At 46.1% G+C, this 23,625-nt stretch overlaps 1 protein-coding gene across 1 annotated transcript; it reads right to left on the reverse strand.

Moving 5' to 3' along the window:
- Positions 1–1,794: 1,794 nt before the first annotated feature.
- chn2 (chimerin 2) lies at positions 1,795–21,584 on the reverse strand. Its single transcript, XM_062466744.1, is given in 13 exon segments — positions 1,795–3,192; positions 3,297–3,402; positions 3,510–3,647; positions 3,804–3,873; positions 4,182–4,369; positions 5,770–5,854; positions 7,850–7,933; positions 12,500–12,770; positions 12,952–13,065; positions 13,299–13,330; positions 13,684–13,739; positions 15,722–15,760; positions 21,075–21,584. Coding segments are annotated over 13 exon segments (1,404 nt in total). The 5' UTR covers positions 21,124–21,584; the 3' UTR covers positions 1,795–3,020.
- Positions 21,585–23,625: the final 2,041 nt, after the last annotated feature.

Below are 23,625 nucleotides of genomic sequence, written 5' to 3' on the forward strand. Positions count from 1 at the left end.
CTTTTTTAATATATTTTTTAATATAGGCCTAGGTTTTTTGATATGCAGGGCGGGGCCCTTGGGGATTCGGGGGCTTCCCAGCCGCCACTGGCTATACGTTAGTCATCCACTGAAATAAAAAATAGTTCAATAATTCTTCACTAGAGGGTGCGCTTTCCTTGTCCTTGCCCCAAAAAGTGGGGAGTCAGGTGGCTGAGCGGTTAGGGAATCTGGCTAGTAATCTGAAGGTTGCCAGTTCGATTCCCGGGCGTGCTGAATGACTTTGTGCAAGGCACTTCACCCTACTTGCTTCAGGGGGAATGTCCCTGTACTTATTGTAAGTAAGTAAGTTCTCAACCTTGAACTAAATGATACAATCAAAGCCTTTGATAGTTTAGCAATGTCAAATATGAATAAAACACATGAGAAACTGTAAATCTTTGCTGTTCTTTTAAATATTAAGTAAAACAATAATGATGTAGGGCCTACATTCCATGTGAATTAAGTATTCTGTAGATATGTTATTAAACTAATTACTGACAATGACTACTTCATGTACCTGAGTCTGGTGTGACAAAAACATAATGTCAACGTGTGTGCAATTTGTACGTGCTTGTGAAAGAGAGCGTTTGAGAGAGATAGACGTGCGTGCATCTGTTCAAAACAAAGGTGTCAAGGTAGTGCATAGAAACACTCTAATCACTTTGCATAGGCCTACAATTTAGAATTAAATATATTAACAGGTTCTTTAGGTAAAACCAAATGACTAAACTAAATTTAAAAAACGTGTAAATTTACTTTTACAGTGTACTGCATACCTTTCTAGAAGTATAAACAAGGTAATACGTGGTATATTGTTTCAGACGAACCCACATACTAATAAATTACTAGAATATGTAAAAAGTTGATGATGATCTATTCCTTCATTTTGATCCCACCTATTGAATATACTACATAATTAAATCATTGACAATGAGTTATTGTCCTCTACTAGCAGTAAGTCCTCTCTGAAGTGCCCATTAAACAAGTAAATGTGAAGCTACAGGTACACTTCGTCACTTGGCAGTGATTATAGTGCATTATATTCTATTTTGCAACAACAGCCAGTCCGACATTTCCATTGTTAAAGTTGCTGTTATCCGGAATGGCCGCTCGAACTCTTCTTTTTTCTTTAAATCGTCCCGAACGAGAAATGTTGAGGTTCCGTCGGCACGTCTGTTCATTAAACATAGGCTCAAACTCTACCTCTTCAAAAATTTCCTTGTGAAATTTTCCCTTTTCAGAATCTGTGGATGGTGATGCGATGGAAGACGCGGTTTCTCCATCAGGTTTGGCATCCCCAGATTCCTCATCTGTCGATGTTGTGTTATTCTTCTTCCTCACGGTAAATGCCCGCCACCAAGGGTATCTCGCTGTCATGGCTAGGATTTTGTGGTAGCCTACCTGTAAGAGTATATGAGTTCATGTTAATTATATTCTTATTACAGGACTGATTGAATAATATGTGTGCGTCTACTGCAGTGTTGATAAAAGCAGGCTAGTGACCTGATGCTGTCTTCTGTAGTCTTGGAAAGATGAAATCCACTGTGAATTTGATAGGGTATCCCTCTTTGTATAGCAGACTTTTGTTAACATAACCTACAGGAGGTTACAATGTTTGTGTCTGAAATTGCTCACCTGACCTGCCTTTATCACCTGTCTAGCTCCGCCCACAGGGAGGCAGGTGAAATGATCTCTACAACAACAAACAACTTGAGCAATAAGACAGACAACAAACAACTTGAGCAATAAGACAGACACAAAATAGTATAAATGGAAGTTTCACATCCTTTAATAAATCATTATTTGATAAATTACAATCTTAATTGCACCCATCACAAAAATACTTTTAATAAAATTGATTTGTAAAAAGGATTCACATAATTATATCAAATTATACAATGGTTAGCTACCTTTATTACTCCGACTAGGTTGAAAGTTGGAGAAGTTAAAGTCAACTACTTTTGCTCCAGGCTGTTTGGGTGTTTCAGAAATATCCCAAACTATGTAGTCTGACTCAATTGAGAATCCTTCTGGGTATTTTAGTTTCCACAAACGTTCTTGGACGAATAACCGTATACAGCATCCTGCAGTTGGTTGGCAAACTGTAACTCCTGCATGTATTGTACTATACAGATGTATACTGAATTTGAAATGATTTTGTCTATGCATGCATGATAAGCATGTATCCATTTTTTCCTTCGTGAATATTTATAAGGATGAACCATTCTGACTTTGCCTAGAACATTCAATAATAAAATTAATAACACACTAACAATAAAAACAGATTTTCCTTGAAGGGTATGCTGTTTTACTTGTACAGTAGTACACTTTTTCAACTTTGCATTTGTAAATGAATGCTACGCTAAACCACTCACACTCTTGACAGCCAACATTATGTACATAATATTACACAAAAGAACATAATGAAGAAAAATTCCACCATAAAAACACATCTGAATAAAATAAATTCACCACACTCTTTGCAAAAGAAAAAGTGCTTTAAAAGCTACCAATGATCTTCATTGTCATTTAATTTTGCGCATAGTTCTTAATGTGTTCCCACTCGAACCAGATTTGAAAAGTAACAGATCTTGGATTCAAATTGAACCTGCATTCCCTTGTCAAACTCATCACAGTGTGCACAAATACATATGATGCATTTGACCAGCCAATCAATATGGTGTCCCCTATTGATTAAAGCACTATTGAACCCAAGCCACTGTAATGTGCTAATGCTACGAGTGGCTTGATTCATGACACAGTAGTTGCTGAATGTTGGGACCTTTCCCCCAGTACCTCATACAGGAACACAGGTGTGGTGTCTGACCTAACTTTGCCAGATACACTGTAGCCATGCTTATGAGAGAAAAGCACTGTAAGCTCAAATCGGACCACACTATAAACATGTTTCACATGTTGTTTGAAGACAGAATCAGGGCTTGGCTTGGTTTCCTCGGATACAGAATAAATAAAAGTCATTTGTAAATAGGCTCCAGTCCTCAAAACAAGACCTCTTCGTTCTCTATCAAGAGCTGCACCACCAACTTCTGCTGTCTCATGTCGTTCAGGGTGGTCAGGGCACTCTGCTCAGGGGGCTGCATTAACGTCGGCCCAAACACGATACCAAGGTTCTCAGCATTCATGAAGTTGTCCTTCTCGAACATTGTGACCCTGTGGGGAAGACAGGCACATGGGAAAGCTCTGTTAGGAATGTTCTGAAACTACAGCATAATGTTATGTGCCATGATACTGAGGGCCGGTGTCTGGAAGCTCACCTCTTCAAATGAGCCATCAGGAAGCGCAGGGTCTCATGGTGGGCTGGGGGCAGGAGCAGTAGGCCCTCATGGATAGCCTCTAGTCTGGATTCAGGGTTGGGGATTTCTGTGGGAGGAAGTGGTATTATGTCATCATTAGCATTATGCAGGTTGACAAAATTGATTGAGAATAATGGGGATTGGTCAGGTTGGTCTTGATGTGGGAGGTCTTACTTGCTGCTTGGACGAATTTGGAGTACAACTCAAATGTTATGACCGGGATGGGGAGATCTCTAAGGTAGAGCTTCAAAACTCCAGCGATTATGTTGATATCTGCGTACGTATCCGCAGAGATGTCTGCCTTATCACCATCTACACAGACGAGACAAGATTCAACGCTGTTTCTCCCTTTATTCCATTACACAAACATCGTTTTTTCCAATGTCAATACGCTCCAAAATATGCTTTTTATTCAAACTTTTGTACAAACTCAGGTCCTGGGAGAAAGAAAGGAATTTTCAGACAAACCTCGGTCAAAGGCAAGCCTCACATCCTCGATGTGCTCTGAGAAACCAGACACGCGGTACAATCCTCAGACCTGAGATCAGGAAAGCGTGAGTTTTAGATACACATTTATGGGTGCTTTTCCCATGCTTTATTGAACTTTTTTTAAGTGAAGTGTGACAGGAAAGGCAGAAAGAGAGACAGAGAGGGGAAGACATGCAGCAAAAGGCCGAGGTGGGATTCAAACCCAGGCTGCTGAGATAAGGTAATATGAGTTTTAATATTCACTCAAATTTATCAGTTTTATTCATGTCATGGACTCAAGTTAGTTATATTTAGGTCACCAAGCAGTCAGTTGTAATGAAACCACTCAGACAAAATCGACATATCGCACAGATCAACGAATGTATCCATACCTCTCAGTTCAATCTCTCGGATGCACATGTCTACCACCATGGGTCGTGTTGTGTTGTGGGCCTTGACCAGCGTGGTGAGGTCACAGCTGAACACCTTCTTTATCCTGCGCAGGTCTGGCTGGCAGTCACTAGGCACCAGCTTGGAGCACTGCTTATGCACGTTCAGCCCGCAGTCTAGAGGAAGATGTTAGGAAGAGTTAGAATGTGATACAGTAGCAAAAGATTACACAGCTCCATCTAGTACCCTGAAAAACAGCAGTCAGTCAGAGATAATGAGTCAGGGAAGCACACCCAGCTTGGATATATTGGACAGGCTGTTTCATGGCACCTCAGTGGAGGATCACAGAGGATATGGCCCTGGGGGATGGTGCTGGCTGGGTGTCAGTGTTGTGGTTTTAGTCACGGAGAAGGCGTTGGACAGCTGCGAGTGAGAGAGCTGAGTCTGTGTGGCATCACTGGCTGTGAGAAAGACAGAACAAGCAGTCTGGGAGATGCCACAGGAATGTGGGCTTAGGTGGCCTGCCTGTCTACATATTTGGTGAATAATGGGGGGACGGGGGACGGGGGGGACACAACATCCAGCTGAGTCATTTATCATCACGTATAGCTGGCACTTTTACAGCCACAACCACATTGTTGTTGGGGTCCGCTGACTAGGTCCCTTCTTCTCAAGAGTACTAAACCACACAGAGAGAGAAGGAAGAGGAGGAAGGGGAGATGGAAAAACGGGACAGGGGGCGACCGACTGAAAGAGAGAAAGCAAGCGTGAGATGTACTGTGTCTCTGTGTTACAGTCAAGTTCTAGGCTACTATGAGATCAGACAAAGAGAGACCTCCTGATTGCCACAGCACAAGGGGTGTCTGATGACACCAGCGTTAGCCCGGGGTCTACTAGCTCGGCTAGCGGATAAACAACAAACATCTGTCCGAGGAGCAAGCAGCCATGTTTGTCCGTTACACACGTCAATGTCAAGACTGTATCAGAGCTATAATGGAAACTTGTGACTCCAGCACGCACATTGTGGGAAACCCCATTTCCCTTGTTTAATCTCACTGATTGTGAGAGAAAAGAAACCGTAGAGACTGATTATAGCCTACCCGTCTATTATGAGATGTACTGTAGAGAGACAGAGTGAAAGTTACTTTATTTCTTTCGGCTGTTTATGCTGTTTATGTTTATGTTGTAGACAAAGTAGTGTATGTTGATTTTCTTGCTTGACTGGGACGTTCTCATAGCATAACTCTTATCGTGTCTGTGGATACTGTTGATATCATTCCTGCAAGGGGAACCAAACTGGTTTGTTCCCTGATCATATTCTGTAGCAATGTTGGATCTCTGCTGATTTGGGACGAAATAAACAGCATTTCCCGGCTCATGTCACACTGGAGAACTATGTGCTGTGAAGCGTAGCATTGGAATTGACCCAAAACTGTTCTGAACAGAAGTAGGAGTTGTCTACAGGTGTAACTAAAGTCCCCATGAAAGGGCTTAGTATCAGTTTCAGTCTGAACAGATGGAATGCACAATATGCTGGGTTAGTATGGCTGGGTTGTTTAATGTAGGGGACGGTTACCTGAGCAACGAACGCCTTGGGCAATGAGACCCCACATGAAATTGGCACAGTACTCGCACCAGTGTGGCCCCCGAAATGTGTGAACCTGTGGTAGGGACAAAACAAGAACAGGCGATGAGTTCGACAGCATTACGCCAGCATTAAAGGTCAACGTTGTGTATCTAAAGCCTCAACGTTGAGTTCGACAGCATTACGCCAGCATTAAAGGTCAACGTTGTGTATCTAAAACTCAGAAGAACACACTGTCGTGTTCTTCTGAGTGGGAGGTTATTTCGTTTTTTATCTCGTTCATGCACTCACATTCTCAAGGAAGAACGGACCTGTGCTATTACAGTGCTGTGTGGCATTTAGTACAACAATACACAGATTTGCTTTGTCGCTACTCTCACAACAGCCCAAAGAACACAAGCGTCTCATAGTGAAGGGAAGGGCAGACACATCATCCTGTAAGACACACACCTGACTCACGTGTTACTGTAAGTCATCAGAACTTTATCACATCAACAGAGCTTTTTTCTTCGGGAAACCAAAGAATTTCTGTTCCTTTCTTATCTGTTATACTTACTACAGTACTTACTGCCCTATTTGGATGTCACATTAGATAAAAGCATCTGTGTAATGAAAAAATATGAAGGTAAAATCTAAAGGTCATATAGTAGGCCGTGCTCAGGGCCAATCGCTGAAGCGAAGGATTAGCTCCCTCTGATCAGGGGAGGGGAACCCCCCGACCCTGATGAGGGCATTTGAATATTCAAGTCAGATTAAAAGATTTAGAATAATATGTCTGACATCTGTTACTGGGCTAGTGGACTGATAGATATTTGCAAACATACAAGGTAGCATGTTAAATGACACAGACACACGCAAACAGACACACACAGACAAACACACATGTCCTACACTGGTGGAAACAATTAACTAAATGCTGCAGTTTCTGGAACGTCAATTCCTTCACAAAAGAATGGCATGTATTATTAATCCCTATCGGCTGTGTTGATATAAACTCCATAATAAGCTCATTCAGTGTGTGGGGAGTTAATGGACGAGCACAGATTAGGGAGACAGGTGTTGAGTGGACAGTTTGTGGCCCTAGTGCAGGGGGAGCAGATAGTATGCTGAGGGCTATTGTAACCTGGAGGTTAACTGAAACCTGAGATACAATGAGAACAATAGCAAGGAAGTATTCAGGTGCCCACCTGTATCTTCTCTCCTTCCTTCCATGCCCACCCACCACACCCCTCTCTCTCTCTCTCTCTCTCTCTCTCTCTCTCTCTCTCTCTCTCTCTCTCTCTCTCTCTCTCTCTCTCTCTCTGTCTCTCTGTCTCTCTGTCTCTCTGTCTCTCTGTCTCTCTGTCTCTCTGTCTCTCTCTCTCTCTCTCTCTCTCTCTCTCTCTCTCTCTCTCTCTCTCTCTCTCTCTCTCTCTCTCTCTCTCTCTCTCTCTCTCTCTCTCTCTCTCTCTCTCTCTCTCTCTGTCTCCGTCTCTCTCTTTATCAATCCCCCGCCTCTCTGTTGTTTTTCCCTCTATGGTAAATAGCATACATCAATGTGTCCCACTTTCAAGTTACGTATGTACAGTAGAGGAATAGAAGAGTAAATCATCGATTGAACTTTGAATATTTTTCCTCCCAACGGACACATAGGTTCAAGAGCTTGAAAATCAATAACAATCAATGTTTTCTGTAGTTAACGGGTTACATGATACACTTTTCCATTAGGCACGATCAATATATTCAACTTTAAGCACACAGAAAACAGCTGCAAGAATTCTCAGGACCAGATCAAACTCACATTCTGCATTCCAGTACTGTACCCAGATAACTGCCTACATCTTACTGTACCCAGATAACAGGTACCTATTAAGGTAAAAAAAAAAAGGGCTCCAAGGGCTATTTTCAAACACGAGAATGTAAAGTGACTTTAAACTTTGTAATACTCAGGTCAGAATCATAATAAAAATAAAATCAAACAACATAGTATCTACAGAGAAGCAACTTGCTATTTCGGAAGGCTTGAGACCCCCCTTCTCCCAGCCAGCCTGCCCACCTCCCCTCCAAGTCCACAACACAAACAACCGCTCACCTTGAAGTTGTGGATCTTCTCATAGGAGCACTGCCTCTCTGGGCATTCCTTCAGGGCGCTCCTCCGCAGCAGAGGGGAGGAGATCTGTGGACAGGAGGCCAACAGTTTTAGCGGCTTCCAGAGCAGCGTTCCTCTGCTCCCCAGCCTCACCCCCAGCGCCAGGGCCAGCAGCTCCTGCCGCTTGCGCTCCTGTCTCTTAGCCTTGTGGGCCGTCAGCTCTCCTCCCAGCCCTCCTCGGCTCCCCTCCTCCGTAGGCATCTCGCCCGGCTCCCACGGACCCTCCATCTTCTGTGAGGACGCGGTGGACAGAGACACTCGTGCTGAGCAACGGCACGCCGGCAGCAGCACAGCGCAGAGACGGCAGCTGCACTCCACTCCCCTCCGACCCAGGAGGGCAACTGATGACAGCCAGGATGGGGGCGGCTCTGCAACTGATCTGGGTCCAGCGGCAGCAGTGAGAGGAGTGTTGGGGGGGAGGGGGCGGAGGCTGAGGGGATATGGGGGGGGGGGGGTTTGCAGCAGTGGGCGGCCCCAGGGCAGGAGTGTGCCTCACACAATGGCCCTCATTCACACAACCAGAAAGGAAAGGGAGAGAGAGAGGGGTCTTGGGTATCGAGGTTGGGGGTGGGGTATGGGTGGGTCGTTTGTAGGAGGGTGTGCTGTCAGCACCGCTCAACACGGCTCAGCAGATCTCCAAAGCAGGATCAATGGTCCATCCAGACTCTCTAAAGCACAGAGCGCACTCCCCATTAGCGCTCTGCCTTGGGGACAAGCACTCCCCTCAGTAGGAGATGACAACACTTAACTGCTGAGAACCCCCAGGACCACGTCTCCAAACGCACTCGGAAGTCCTCACGTCGCCCCCTCACGGAAGCCTGACACAGTCAGCAACTCAATCCAGACCGTCCCTGGCCCTCTAGCACCCGTGCCGCGCCCTCTTAAATCAACTAGATCTTGACCTCCGCATATCTCAATCTGCTGGTGGATGACCTCCCAGGGACCCAGGCCCCAGACGCTACGACTCCTGCCTGCTCCCGCCAATCACCCTTCTCTCAGCACAGCCACGACACAACCTCACCCTCCACTGAGATTGGGAGGGATTACGGCCATAATCCTCATTGAGGGCGTAATCCTGTGGTGCCCAAATCCTTATCAAATCCTGGGGGGGAGATCATTTGCAAGCCTGCAGCCATGCTCAGTGCCAACGGGGGGTTGTTGCTGACTCCAAAGCACTTTGGTCCCTTTTGAGCACCCCCACCCTTCACCCCCCACCCTCTAACCTCACCACCCCCCACCCCTTATCCTCACCCCATGCCCGGAAAACATCCCCAGCACCAGGAGGCTCTGCTACTCTCCTGCAATCAAACAACATCTAAATGGTCATCAGTGCAAGTAACAATAACATCATTTAATCAAGCAGAAGATAACTGAGATATACGACTCTATGCTGGAGTGTGTTCAAAAATCGGAGAAGAATGAGGGGGGAATAGTGGAGAAATTATAGAAAGAAAGAGAAGATTGGCGGCAGTAAAAGAAAAGATCTTGAACAATAAGTGAGTCGAGGAATGGAAACCTAGAGGGAGATGGAGACTGAAAGGGAAATTGAAATCTGAGATTAAATGAGGAATATGCAAAAGCCCCAAAGCTCAAATGGGAGGTTTGGCAGCTTCAAGCTCTGACAGACACAATAGCTCTGTTTAAAAATGGCTTCAGGCATTTTGCACACCTTCCAACCCTGAACCCTTCGACCCAAAGACTAAGAGCTGTAGCCATAAAAATAATGGTGGAGGGCGGGTGACAGAACAGGTGGAGTCATTTGTCGTGTCTGACATCCCCCCCCCCTCCTCTGAGGGAACTGGCAGTATCTGTTTATGCCCAACCTGACCAGAGTAGCCCTGATGAAGGATTGAAACGTGAGGGAGGAACTCCAGTGGATAATTTTACCCCTTGGAGGGAGAACAACAGTAACAGGCGGGTAAGAGAATGTGAGCCACAGAAATAAAAGGGGGGGAGAGAAGAAGGAGGGGGGGGGGTGTGTGTTGGTAAAGTGTGTGAGTGAGGGGTTATGCTCTTTGTGCCTGGGCAGATGGCTTCTCGTCTCTAAAAGAACGACCTGGAAGAAAGGACACAAAAGGGAGCCGGACAAAAACCCTGGTCTCTTTTCAGTGGCCAGGCTCTTTTATTCTCCCTAGACTGTGTGAGGGCGCAGCTGAACAGACAGCAGGGCATCATGGGAAAGTAACACTAGTGTTTTTGCGGTGGACACAGACACAGCAAGGACAGCAGGAGGAAGCCACACACATTCCTACACAAAACAAACCAAACAGTGTCTCAGACAAGCAGAAAAACAGTGGTCAGTCACTGAATGTTCTTCACTCCACAGAATTTGCAGATGGGTACTTTAGTAAAAAAATAAATATATATAAAAAAGTGAGTAATACAGGGTTTAGCTAGTACTGAAGCTCAGTGGAGTCCGAGGATAAATATATAAAAGCTGTCGATGTAAACAAATGCTTCCAGTAATTCTGGCCAATCATTTTCATGTTTTCAGCAAGCAGATATTTATGGCAATTTCCTATGCCTACAGCCGATACTGTAGGTGGTGTAAAGACAAACAAACCATATTTACACAACATTTGTCCGGGTTGCACACAATACCGGGAACTAAGAACTATTTGTTTCGTTGTTGTTACTAAGCCCTGCAGAGATCAAACCAGTGTGGTGACTGTCTCTCAAGAACGGGCTGTTGTTACCAGGAAACTTGCAGGCGTCTGGACACTGTGGCAGCTCCAACACACACAATAGGCAAGGCGTGTGAACTGAAGAGGCTACATGGAAGGTGGCTGGGCAGGTCGAGTGAGTCAATCTCATGGGAGGAATTTTACTCGCCCAACCAAACACACCCCAGAGACCACACACGGGCCTCAATAACAGAAGCACAGAGAGATATTTGACGAGATGTGCAAAGAGAGTTTAGAGATGAGAGTGTATACTCAGCAACAACTTGGCCTCCAGCCCAAGGGGCTGGTAAAGCTTGGGCACCGAGGTCTAAGTGCCTTCAATGGGAGCCATTAGACGAGGCCTCCTCAGGGACATGTGTGGGACGGGACAGGATGACAAGCACTCCTGTCTCTGGCATTCGATTGGATGTGACTGACAGGTCTTCTAGGTGGATGCTACTGACCTTTTGAGCCTGCCATCATCAGTCTTGAGGCTCTGTACATTATATAATGTCACTCGAGAAATAGGCATTATCCAGATCCTGGACTGGACAGTAAGCTTACAGAATAGAGGTCCTTTGCTGTAAAAAAACTAAACAAAACGACCCATCTTCTTTCCTAACAAACTTGCTCGGAAGACGATTCAGTATGAGATTAAGCACAGATTGTATGTTTAGTGGATACAAAACGCCTCTGTCAAAACTAAAGGACAAACACATTAAGAATCTGGTACAAACTAAAGGACAAAGACGTTAAGAATCTAGTACAAACTAAAGGACAAACACATTAAGAATCTAGTACAAACTAAAGGACAAACACATTAAGAATCTAGTACAAACTAAAGGACAAACACATTAAGAATCTAGTACAAACTAATGGACAAAGACGTTAAGAATCTAGTCAGATTTTCTGCATTGTAATGATATTGAGGAGAGTCTCCCTGGAAGAAGTTGCTGTTATTCTGAGTGCTAATATGTGCTGGAATCCCTGGAGTTTTAAACTATTGACCAGGAGTGGTACTACATCCCTAACATACCAGCATTAAGGGCTAACTGTGTGTTTCTCCTAAACACTGACAGTGACGTTAATCACACTGTCGTTAGAGGGGCATCATCCCCTTCTGTTGACATGGCACCAGACAGACGTGTCTCTGTCAGACAGTGAATGGCGTTCATGGCGAGCTAGTGGACACCTCATACTTCCTCAGCAGAACTAATGCATTTGTTCAAATTCCATAGATTGTTCCATGACATAACAGCTACTTCCCTAGCGCATGGTCCGATGAGAAAGCAGGGTATAGATATTCATCCATGGAGGAAAAAGCCTTGCCTATCTATCACGACAAACACACAAAAGTGACAGGAGAGACGTGTGAGGGTAGCTTGGTCTGGTCGCCATCTAGTGGAGACACAGGGAATGGCTTTGGCACGTGCCACAGAATGCACAGGGACGCCTCATTTCTCATCGGTTAATTAGTCATTATCATTCCACCACAGTTCATAAAAACAATCAGCGGCAAAGTGTGATTCACTCAATACCAGCCCTGTGTCTGAGACTGTGGCCTTGGAGGAACCAACCCCCAAGTCCCCTAGGTGATCAGTATCTTTCAAAGAAGTCAACGAAGCATAAGAGAACACACACCCCTGCAGGGATAATGCACTTCTCCCAGGACAGGCTATCAAAGCATGAAATACTCTGTTATAACTTGATGCAGTAGACACACCAGATAATGAGGATCCCTGGGTAGCATATTCTAGTCGTAGACATAAGCAGTTAGCAGTAGAACTGGTTGGAAAGGGGGGAAGTAAACACAAATAATATAATAATCCAATAATATTCCCAATATTATTGCACAAATCTTGCTTGTAAAAAACAACACACACATGGTTAATTAACGCAAACCGACCATCATCCAGAGACCCCAGCTCACCTTGTCATCCCTCTGGAAGGTGACCCTGCGTTGCTCCGACCGCCCTCGGCTCAGCCGGCTCACCATCTTGTCCTTGAGCAGCGAGGTGTAGCCCAGGTGTTCGTAGATGGGGTTGGTGGTCATCTTGGCGATGTACTCGGCCGCCTTGGTCTCGATGTACAGGGTGATGAGGCCGTCGGTCACCAGGTCATGCACCGATTCGAACCTCTTCTCCCCCACAAAGTGCTTCCCGTCATAGAAGAGTCTGTAGTTCAGGGTCTGGCGGCCAAACCTGGGGACGCATTGGAAGAATGTGAGGAAGGGAGGGAGGGAGGGAGTGAACAAGTGATTTAGTGAGTGAGTGAGTGAGTAGGTAAGTGAGTGAATGCGCGAGTGAGTGAGTGGGTAAGGGGGAGCGAAAAAGGGGGCCACCAATGGCAGCGGCCGCCTTGAACATGACATGAGTGTGGTACCTCAGGGCCAGGGTGTACGTCCCTGGCTGCCGCTGGCTCTCTCTGATGAGGTAAGCCCCCTCCGCCCCCCCCAGGAGCTCGTCTGCGTACTCCCTAGAGACCAGGCCGTGGAACCTGTGAACATCCGCACGTCCCTTGTCACTCCCGCGGCCTCGTCTCTCCGCTCCCACAAGTCTCTCTTCACGTCACACCCACATCTCTAACACGCACACACAATCAACCCACGCTTGAAGGCCCAACCACATCTAATGCAAGGCATCAATGACAAACGACACCCACTCAGCCCACAGCTGAGAGCCTTATTAAAGAACAGACAACAGCGATGACATGAACAAAGTCACACTTACTCTCTGCCGTAGTATTTCGGTCGGCTCTCCATCTGTAAGCCAGAGAAGATATATGGTCTGACGGCGTGATGTCCAGTCAAAGCTCATTTTAATGGCTTTGCCAGGCATTCTAACAGCCTGTGTTAGAGATAGGAGTCTCTCTCCCACAGCACACATATCAATGCCTGTCTAAAGTCCCTGCCTCTGTCTAATGCTGCCAAACCACTGTCTGCCATGTTGGAGCTGGATTAGACAAACAATGTTAAAACAGCTGATGATTAATAGCAAGCTCTAAGGGCCTAGTTGTTAGGATGTTATGGATGTGGGTTCGTAGAGGCTGCAGTGTGTGTCATTGGAGGACGCCGGTTCATCCCGCTCGTGTCGACGCGCGGACAGATGGACTGACCTCTTGAGGACATGTGATCCTCTTGGGCCTGGGAGTCTCCTGCTGGAGCTGATACACTGTGGGGGGAGAAACACGGACACTCACACTGGGCTCTGTTCCACTGGTCCACTTATAGCCACAGCTATGTAGCGCCCTGGGCTACGTTCGTCCTGTTCTAACACATAGCGCCAGAGTCACAACACTGCACATGCAGGCCAAGACAGTGTGTGTAGTGTTAAATGGAGTGGAGGTAAACAAATCTAGGCCGTGTGGGAGGAGTCATTCACTGGCCACGGCGAGGGCATTGTCACGACACGTCGCTGCGTCTCCTTAAGGCTGTTTTCACTCGAACTACCAGTGGTTTGATTCAGAGAAAAGCCAACAAGGTAGACCAAGGGCCATTAGCTAAAATGGGTATGGCTAATCTCTCCGGTGTTTTATATGACAGCGGCCATAACTCTCCGAGCCCTCTGAGTGAATGGATGCATATTTCACAGCGTGCGACTCTAGGCCTAATGCAGGATGTTTGCCGGTGTAAATTAATCCTGTTGACTGGGATGGATGGAAGCACAGCAACACATATTGTAACGGCAGCGCTGGGCCGCTATAGATTAGACATACTTAAAAGAGTTGTGTAAAAAAGTGTAAATCTGTAAAAACAGTCGAAAACTGATTGGGGGGGGGGGATTTTGTCTCTGAGCAGAACAACAAGACACATACCAGGCTTACCTCAGGGTATTCGACTGAAGAGATCAACGGAATGTATGTCGTGTCTAGTCCCTTTTCCTAAGATGTTAAAGCCATCCATTTTAATCTGCTTTTAATCCCCCAAATGCACACGCTGTTGGCCTGTTGCTTTACCATCTACAAAACAGTCAATACAGCTGTTATCTAAACCTGGAGGATGAAGTCAGTGGGGAGGTTGTTATGTTTGGTGGTGCGGAATGTGAAACTGTGGAAGTGAGGAAATACCAGGGAAATTGTCATATTGTCAAATGCTGTATGTGTCATGTCCTCGTGTAACGTACAAAACAGCAGCACTGGGAGTGGTGTAAAAGGGTGAGAAGCAGGCTGAATCTTAACGGCGGCAGATTTTCCACGCGGGGGATGGAAGACTCCTGACTGTGAGTTTTCTTTTTTTTTCGTCATGGAGACTCAAGTCAAGCAGCACGAGCTGGACTGCATCCACACCCATGACGGAGGACGTGGTGAGCTCTAAAAATACACCCCCTGTTTTCTCTCAGCGGAAAAGAAGATTGGAGAAGTGAAAAACGTGGAACTGTATGGATGGGAAGAACCACACAACACATTCAGACCAAACAAAATCAACATCGGGCAGGCGCAAGGGGCATCCAAACACAGTATACTGGAAAAACACATTGATACCGTATATGTCATTCCTTTTACAACAAGAATCCCGCTAATGTAAATGCATAATTTGCTATCCGCATTCAGTGCTGAACATGAGACAGCTTTTAGAAGACGTTTACGATGTATTACGACATCCACAGTGTAGAAATGTGCAGCATCCAATTACAGCACTGCACTGCACGTTCATTTTCGGATAGCACTTTCTCTCTCCAACCCCCCAAAAAGAAATCCCGATGGCCCTGCTTCTCTGTCTCCAGCAGATGCCAAGCTAATATGATGAGGAGCCACGAGGAGCCAGTTCCGCTCCACTCTGACATAACAGTGCATAATGAGGAGTTCTGGAAAGATCATCATATTTTAGCTAGACTGCTTCCTCCAGGTAGAAATAAATGTCCTAAAGGACACAAAATTCTGCTCCTGTGAGGGATGGAGCTATGCATTGCTAGCAGGGACGTTTGTGTGCGTGTGTACGTGCGTGTGTGTGTGTGTTGGGGGGAGTACTAGTTTGAAAACAAATGCAGCATTATGCATTGCAACTTACACCCTTCAGAAAACCCTGACAGGGCTTAAGCTTAAAGTATTTATGCTTCTGCTCATGAGATCACACACTGTACAGATCCTTTGTAATGTAAGCCAGGGCCAAAGGTCCACATTCCTAATCAACACACATGACTTCACAGATACTCACAGTAAGACTTCCATATGGGCGGCTGGTAGTCCTCAGGATCTGAAAACAACCACACAGGACATCGGTCAGATACTCATGCATGTACAGATGTTTCTAAAGATGTTTGGAGGCCGTTTCGAGACTATGTCATCTCCAACATCCACCTCTCAGGGTTCCTTTAACCTTCCCTCCTATATCGGTCTGGGAGCTCATCGCCATGGTGATGCAGGTGTTGTTTGTTTCTTCAATGGAAAGTAATTGGGCACAGGGCCCCACGCCGAGTTGCAACATGGCGAGGGCTGATGAAACCAGCTTGATGCCATCTCCCTGCTCCAAGGACAATCGATATAGATGTCCAGATAGTTATTCTACTTAGGGCTGGCACACAACAGATCTATACCAGCCGGGGAAATGCTGCTTCGCAGACACGTCTAAAGAAATTTACGTGGTGGCGCTGTCTGATGATATGCAGTGTTCATTAAAGCAAACAGGGAAATTAAAAGAGTAGATATATTTTTCCATCTCAACCACCCCCAAGGCGATACGTGACAACATGAGGGAATCTGCACTCATTTAATTGCACGGGTGAGGTGTTTTGTATGAGCGTGAGATACTTTAATCAAATTCAAGGCGTTTCTACTGAAATTCATCAAACTGAAAAAGTTGCCTGCCTCACCCAATCTCAAGACAGCCTTCTGCTCTGTCTAAAGATCCTAAAGGTATTCCAACATTACGCAAGCGTCATAGGTCAATTGTTTAAAATCTGTGTGCCAACTTTATCAGCACACTGAGGGACATCAACGGATTCCTCTGTGTCGCAGAGATTCTTAGCGTAACGTCAGAAGACCAAATATGGTCAGACTGAAACCACAGGACGTGTTCCTGATGGATCACAAGACTCACATATATCTCACGGCTTCCCGACTGGAGGATCAATCAGACAGGGGGAGTAATTGCGTTTAAGAACAATGAATCACATTAAGCCTGAAGATCAACTGTCTTCATTTAAAACATCCCTGCACATTCCACGGTGAATCGATAGTGTGACCCGGACCTCCTCCGCGAGAGACGGGCTGAATGTTAACCACCCTGAGGATACACCTGGCACAATGTGGATGTGTGTGCAAGACAGAAAGACAACATAGACACAGAAAGAAAGAGACAGACAGAAAGAGGGAGAGACACCGAAAGAGAAAGAAAGAGAGAGACATCGAGACAGACAAAATCAGAGAATGAGACAGAGAGAGAGCTAGACAGAGAGACAAAGTCCGAAAATGAGACAGAAAGATGAGACACAGATGTCGCCTTGAAACATCCTCTCTGTACCTCCGGTCCCAGTCTCTATAGATTCATGTCTTATTTCCGCCAGGGTGAGTCTGTCTGACTGTCAGCACTTTGTGAACTGTCTGACTCCAGGAGGTCAGCACATTGCCTCCGTACTGCTACCTACCGGTACTGTGCTCACACTGGCACAGAGGCACAGAGGAGCCAGACCTTGACAGGGGCCACATCCAAGCATCATCAACCCCATAAAACGCTCGCTAGCTATTACTCTAGCTGGTAATCACTGTCGAACCGAGAAAGACACAGAGACAGAAAGACAGAGAGATAGAGGGGGGAGAGAACGAGAGAGCGGGAGGGGGTTGAGGGAGGGAGGGAAAGAAAGAAAGAGCCAGAGGGCGACTTTTTAAGGACAAACTTTGATGGAGGCTCTTAGGAGCAGCGACCACGCTTGGTGTCCCAGGGGATTGATTAGTCTTCAGGCTCCATTTGCTGATGTGTGGTTACAGCACTTTACTTTGGAGAATGTATTGTCGTCCGAAAGTCAGGAGCCGCGCTAGAAAACAATCCCAACAAACGATCTACTGTGGCCCGTTTGAAGAATGGGATTTATTTTTTGGTCATCCGCCAAAAAGTCTCTTTTGAAACGTATTCTTTTTAATAACTGATGCCATTGCTGTCTGTTTTTGTGCACTAGTACTGTCTGGGGAGGGAGAGTCTTGTAGGCAGGCTCGGAGCTGACTCACACAATCCACTCACACATATTGAGTTTGAGATCTAAAAAACATCTTAAAGAATTTCAAATTTAGAATGTTGAGTTTGTGCTGTGCGCGTTGATCAGTCGGAATCTGGAATGTGAAAGCTGCCGGAAGGTTGCTCCCCAAGAGAAGACTGCTATTAATTGTGTTGCCCTCCATTACTCAGCAGACAGACGCATTCGATAACATAATTACTGTTGGGTGTTTGCTTGGAGACGAAGAGAATATGTTATGAATAAAGATCAAGCTGAAGATCAAGAGAAGATAAGCTCAAACTATTTTGGACAAAAACACCTTTCACGCAAGGCTTTCGGACGTTTCAGAATGTAACACAAGCGCATCTTTTGAGCTATTGTTAAAGTTTGTGTAACATCCAGGATGGTCTATTTTGCATAAATAGGCACAAACAAAATACCATCTATGAGGGAATACGAAAGCTATCAAAGTCCTTTGACCACCCAAACATCCAGGTCTTGCACCCTACTTAACACCCTCCCAATTCCTTTCCACAGCTAGACCCAACAAAACATATGGACACACACAGGGATGGACACACACACACACACACTGCTGATCATCGTGTCATAAGGATGAAGCACGGCCCCTGTAGGGATACCATCTGTGCATCACACGCCTCTAAAACAAGCAGCTCCAATCCTCCCCGGTCAAACCAGTTCTCACATACCTCTAACGGTATCACTCCATCTCCGACACTGTATCCATTCTGTGTAGGAAGTGATGCAAATAGTAGAGCTGAGATGGACTTTTCAAACTCGGGTCATTAAACAAGGGCATGTGAGAGGAAAAAAAGTATGTGTGTGTGTATGTGTGTGTGTATGTGTGTGGGCGTGTGTGGGCGGGTGTGGATCATAATGTCATGTCAGTGCCCAGTCTGTGTGTAGTGTGTGGGCTGCAGCACCAGTTAAGGGAAGAACACACTGTTTGGTAATGTGATTCAGGGCCTGGCTTGTGCATGCCACAGAGGGGGCCTGTGCCGGTGATTAATAATGAATGAGGAACCAGCAGATGCACCAGCAGCACTGGTTAGCGGGGGCAATATGACGCCCCCGTCCCCCCACCACGCAGGAACAATATCATTCCTCTTCTAAGGTTGACATCCAGATCTTCCCTTGCCCTGCTAATGGATGTCTGTCGAAATGACACCGAAATTACAGTTAGCAGTTACAAATGACTCAGGTACTCAGGTTCAGCCTCACTGCTGTGATTGCACCCCGCAGTGTTGAGACAGATACATGTGTAGGGCACTCTTTACAAAACAGCTTCAGGACACACTTCTGCCTCCCAATCTAATTCCGTTGGCACGGGCCTAAGGCAGGAGACATACTTCCATCCTACATCCCATCATTTATTTTCAAAGCGTTCTCTTCCTCAGAGCTGTCTGGCGAACAGGATTCTGGTTCGTGCTTCTGAGTCTGCCTGAGCCAAGAGAGGGTGTAGGAGTCTCTGAGATCAGCACTAACATGGCCACAAATGACTCTACCAGAGGGAGAAAATTACAGCAGAACGTATTACTAATTCTGTTTCAATTATAAAGTACTAGTCAGTGCCTTCGAGGGAATAGGGGTCTCAATTATGTTATTTTTCTCGTTGTGTTATAACCCCTAATGCATTTGGATGCACTTCTACGACTCCATCTCTCCCACCTCAGTAGATTAATAAAGCCACATCGCATCAAAGCCCAACCTTGATTGGCCAGACCAGTGTAATCTAATCTGATCAGTGAAACAGAGGAACACAGCAATACCAAAAGTGATTTTGTTAAAGTCCATATAGTGTCATTTGGAGCACAACGTAATTTATTTGTCACCGTAACATGCCTCATAGACGAGATTATTCAAATGTTGTGTCTGCCAAAACGCTCCTTGACAAAAATAATGATACCCGTGTGACAAGCACTCCATCCCTGGCAGAAGCATAGCTTGTAACGTTTGATAATTATATCGAGGGCCCAGCAGTAATGACAGCTCTCCAAGCCACAGTAAGAAAAGACTTTCCCCTAAAAGAACCAGTGGTCACACAGTAAATCCACTCATTTCGGCAAACATACACATGAGATAATGCTGCCTGAAGTATGTGGTTACCACAAGCTATATCAACTGGGAGCAGTTGTCTCCTGGCTCTCATGGGCAGCGCCTTGGGGAAATATGACTCTGTCTGTGTGGTAAGATTGGAGGGTAAAACGAAGCAGAAAGAACTGAATAAACACAGGATATCATATCTCTTACTGTGATGAAGAGTCAGCAGCAGAACGGTGAACACACTCACACTTGGGCTGAAATGGGCCACACGCTCTGTAGACGTAAGCAGGCTACATCAAGCTATGTGTATGTATACTTTATTACACTAGTGTATGCTATTGCAGATGTTTATGTAAGCCACAGCTTCCCCAAGGGCAGAATAGAGGTATAAAAACACCACAGATACAAACACACTCCTTTGCCATTGAGCTAGGACTTAACTACTTATTCACGAGGTGACTTATAACTACACATATGTGAAAATAGACACATTCTCATTACACACACACACACACTCACACATAAAAACAAACACACACACACGTGTCCTTTCTTGCAGTCTTTGGTGTGGTCACCACAGTCCGGAACTGGGATAGTGCATGCTGCACTTTATACCCTGGCAAACACGGGCAACATCCAGTGGTTTACCTATTAAGCTTTGGTAGAGGAACTCGATAGCCAACTCTTATTTGCCTAGCTGTATCAGATGACAAATTCCCAACGTTTTTTGCCTTATTTCCTTGTCCCTGTCACGCGTGAATAGTACAGTATGGGTTGAGGCTTTCAGCGGATTTCAGAGGGTAAACTTCCTGGTATGTCAACTATTGTATCAATACTGTAGCCTACAGTATTACTGGAAAATCGCAACCTTTAAGAAATGTCATAATGAGCCCTGGTCTCATTTTCATTCATTTCTTTCATTGTCATTCTACTGAGTCCAACATAGCAGAAAATGGGTAGACTCCAACCAACAGTGTACAGTGAGAGCTATCCTACAATTTCTTAAACAAAAAAAGAAACACTAACCCATGTGAAATGTAAAGAGAAAAAGACCAGAGATGGCAGAGAGATTGACACTCGATCGATGATCAACAAATTATTGACAGAAATGCACCGCCAGCGGTGCCCAATAGTTGGGCGATGCCTATGTCAATTACGCACTGATCGGAGAGAGATGGGAAAAGTTACGTATCCAAGCCAGAAATTACGACACTTACATTTGTGCAGCACACAATAATTCACCCTTTCACGGCACGCTAGACAGTCGTCTATACACACACTTCACATGTTCCTCACCTGACGAGACTGATGAACCTGAGAGACTTGAATTACTAGATGCTGCCATCCCAATCGCTTTGAAGATCGGTTACTCGCGTGTGGTCAAGGTGCGCTCCCAGCAGGTCTCCGGCGGTCCGTCCATCTCAACCGGTCACGTCCCCTTTCTGTCTACGTTTTCCCGAAGTGTCAATTATTTGTAGTGTAAGTCTTACTAAATTGCTCACCTAGTAGACCAGTTCCCTGCTACTACTTTTAGTATGACAGTGGAACGTGCTTTCACTTATTCTCTCCTTTCCCTAGTGCTTCCCCGCGCGCTGTATGTTGCCGCATACTGTTGCCACTCACCGCTGTTAAAAATAGTCAGGCAATGTACAGCAACATGGATTATTCGATCGTAGCCCTAGAATGTACTGATGCATCAGACCCACACAAAATTTGAAGTGGATGCGACATTCTCGACCATGCATCCTACTAAAGAATTAAAATACTTTGGGTTTGCCTACAGGACTCTATCATTTCCATGTGCCACTTTAAGGATTGTAATAAACACACTGAGACGTTGACGCCTTCTTAAAGTGAGAGTACAGTATGCTACTAAAGTTTATCGATTCATTCAATAGCCTTGTAGTGCTCCCTGAACCGAAACCAGTTCTCTGCAAATCTCAACTCTAGTTCCATTCAGCTTTTTTAACGGTCTAGATGTTAAATGTTATTAAATTATAGGCCCGCATTTCCAAAACTAAAACACAAAGTAGCCTAGAGAGGCTATATCATACAGGCCTAATAAATATGTGGCTAACGAGCTTTTAAGCATGCAGATGTACGCTCATATGGATGTCCAAAGTTGTCAAAATTAATTAACTAATGAAACAGTGAAGTAAATAATTACGAAATGCATTAATAAATAATAAGACTTTATTTATATAGCACATTTCATACAAGAATTGCAGCTCAAGGTGCTTAAAATCAATAAATCTCAACCCGCAGTCTGGTAGCCTATCTCGAGCCACAGTCTTTGTGAAAATACCTTGACTTCTTTAAATAGCGTCAGGTAGGCCTGCACATCCATCCATCATCTTCCGCTTATCCGGGGGTCGGGTCGCGGGGGCAGCAACCTAAGCAGGGAGGCCCAGACTTCCCTCTCCCCGGCCACGTCCCACTGGGAAGAGGCCCCGAGGCGTTCCCAGGCCAGCCGAGAGACATAGTCCCTCCAGCGTGTCCTGGGTCTTCCCCGGGGCCTCTTCCCAGTGGGACGTGCCCAGAACACCTCACCAGGGAGGTGTCCAGGAGGCATCCTTATCAGATGCCCGAGCCACCTCAACTTGCCCCTCTCGACGCGTAGGAGCAGCGGTTCTACTCTGAGCCCCTCCCGGATGACCGAGCTTCTCACCCTATCTCTAAGGGAGAGCCCGGACACCCTGCGGAGAAAACTCATTTCGGCCGCTTGTATTCGCAATCTCGTTCTTTCGGTCACTACCCACAGTTCGTGACCATAGGTGAGCGTAGGAGCCCGCATCACTGCGGACGCCGCACCGATCCGCCTGTCGATCTCACACTCCATCCTTCCCTCACTCGTGAACAAGACCCCGAGGTACTTGAACTCTTCCGCTTGGGACAAGATCTCCTCCCCGACCCAGAGATTGCACTCCACCCTTTTCTGGTCGATAACCATGGCCTCAGATTTGGAGGTGCTGATTCCCATCCCAGCCGCTTCGCATTCGGTTGCGAACCGCTCCAGTGAGAGCTGAAGGTCACGGCCCGATGAAGCCAACAGGACCACATCATCTGCAAAAAGCAGCGACCCGATCCTGAGGTCACCAAACCGGACCCCCTCAACGCCCTGGCTGCGCCTAGAAATTCTGTCCATATATTTATTTTTATATTTATATTTAGTCATTTAGCAGACGCTCTTATCCAGAGCAACTTACAGTAAGTACAGGGACATTCTCCCCGAGGCAAGTAGGGTGAAATGCCTTGCCCATGGACACAACGTCATTTGACACGGCCGGGAATCGAACTGGCAACCTTCTGATTACTAGACCGCTTCCCTAACCGCTCAGCCACCTGACTCCCTATAAGTTATGAACAGAATTGGTGACAAAGGGCAGCCCTGGCGGAGTCCAACCCTCACCGGGAATAAGTTCGACTTACTACCGGCAATGCGGACCAAACTCTGGCACCGGTCGTACAGGGACCGAACAGTCCCGATCAGGGAGTCCGGTACCCCGTACTCCCTGTAGCACCCCCCACATGAGCCCCCGAGGGACACGGTCGAACGCCTTTTCCAAATCCACAAAACATGTGTAGACTGGTTGGGCGAACTCCCATGCACCCCCCAGAACCCTGCCGAGGGTATAGAGCTGGTCCACAGTTCCACGGCCAGGACGAAAACCACATTGCTCCTCCTGAATCTGAGGTTCGACAATCCGACGGACCCTCCTCTCCAGAACCCCTGAATAGACTTTCCCAGGGAGGCTGAGGAGTGTGATCCCCCTAAAGTTGGAGCACACCCTTCAGTCCCCCTTTTTAAAGAGGGGAACCACCACCCCGGTCTGCCAGTCCAGAGGCA

The sequence above is a fragment of the Osmerus eperlanus genome, chromosome 7, assembly GCF_963692335.1.
Source record: "Osmerus eperlanus chromosome 7, fOsmEpe2.1, whole genome shotgun sequence".
Lineage (NCBI taxonomy): Eukaryota > Metazoa > Chordata > Actinopteri > Osmeriformes > Osmeridae > Osmerus > Osmerus eperlanus.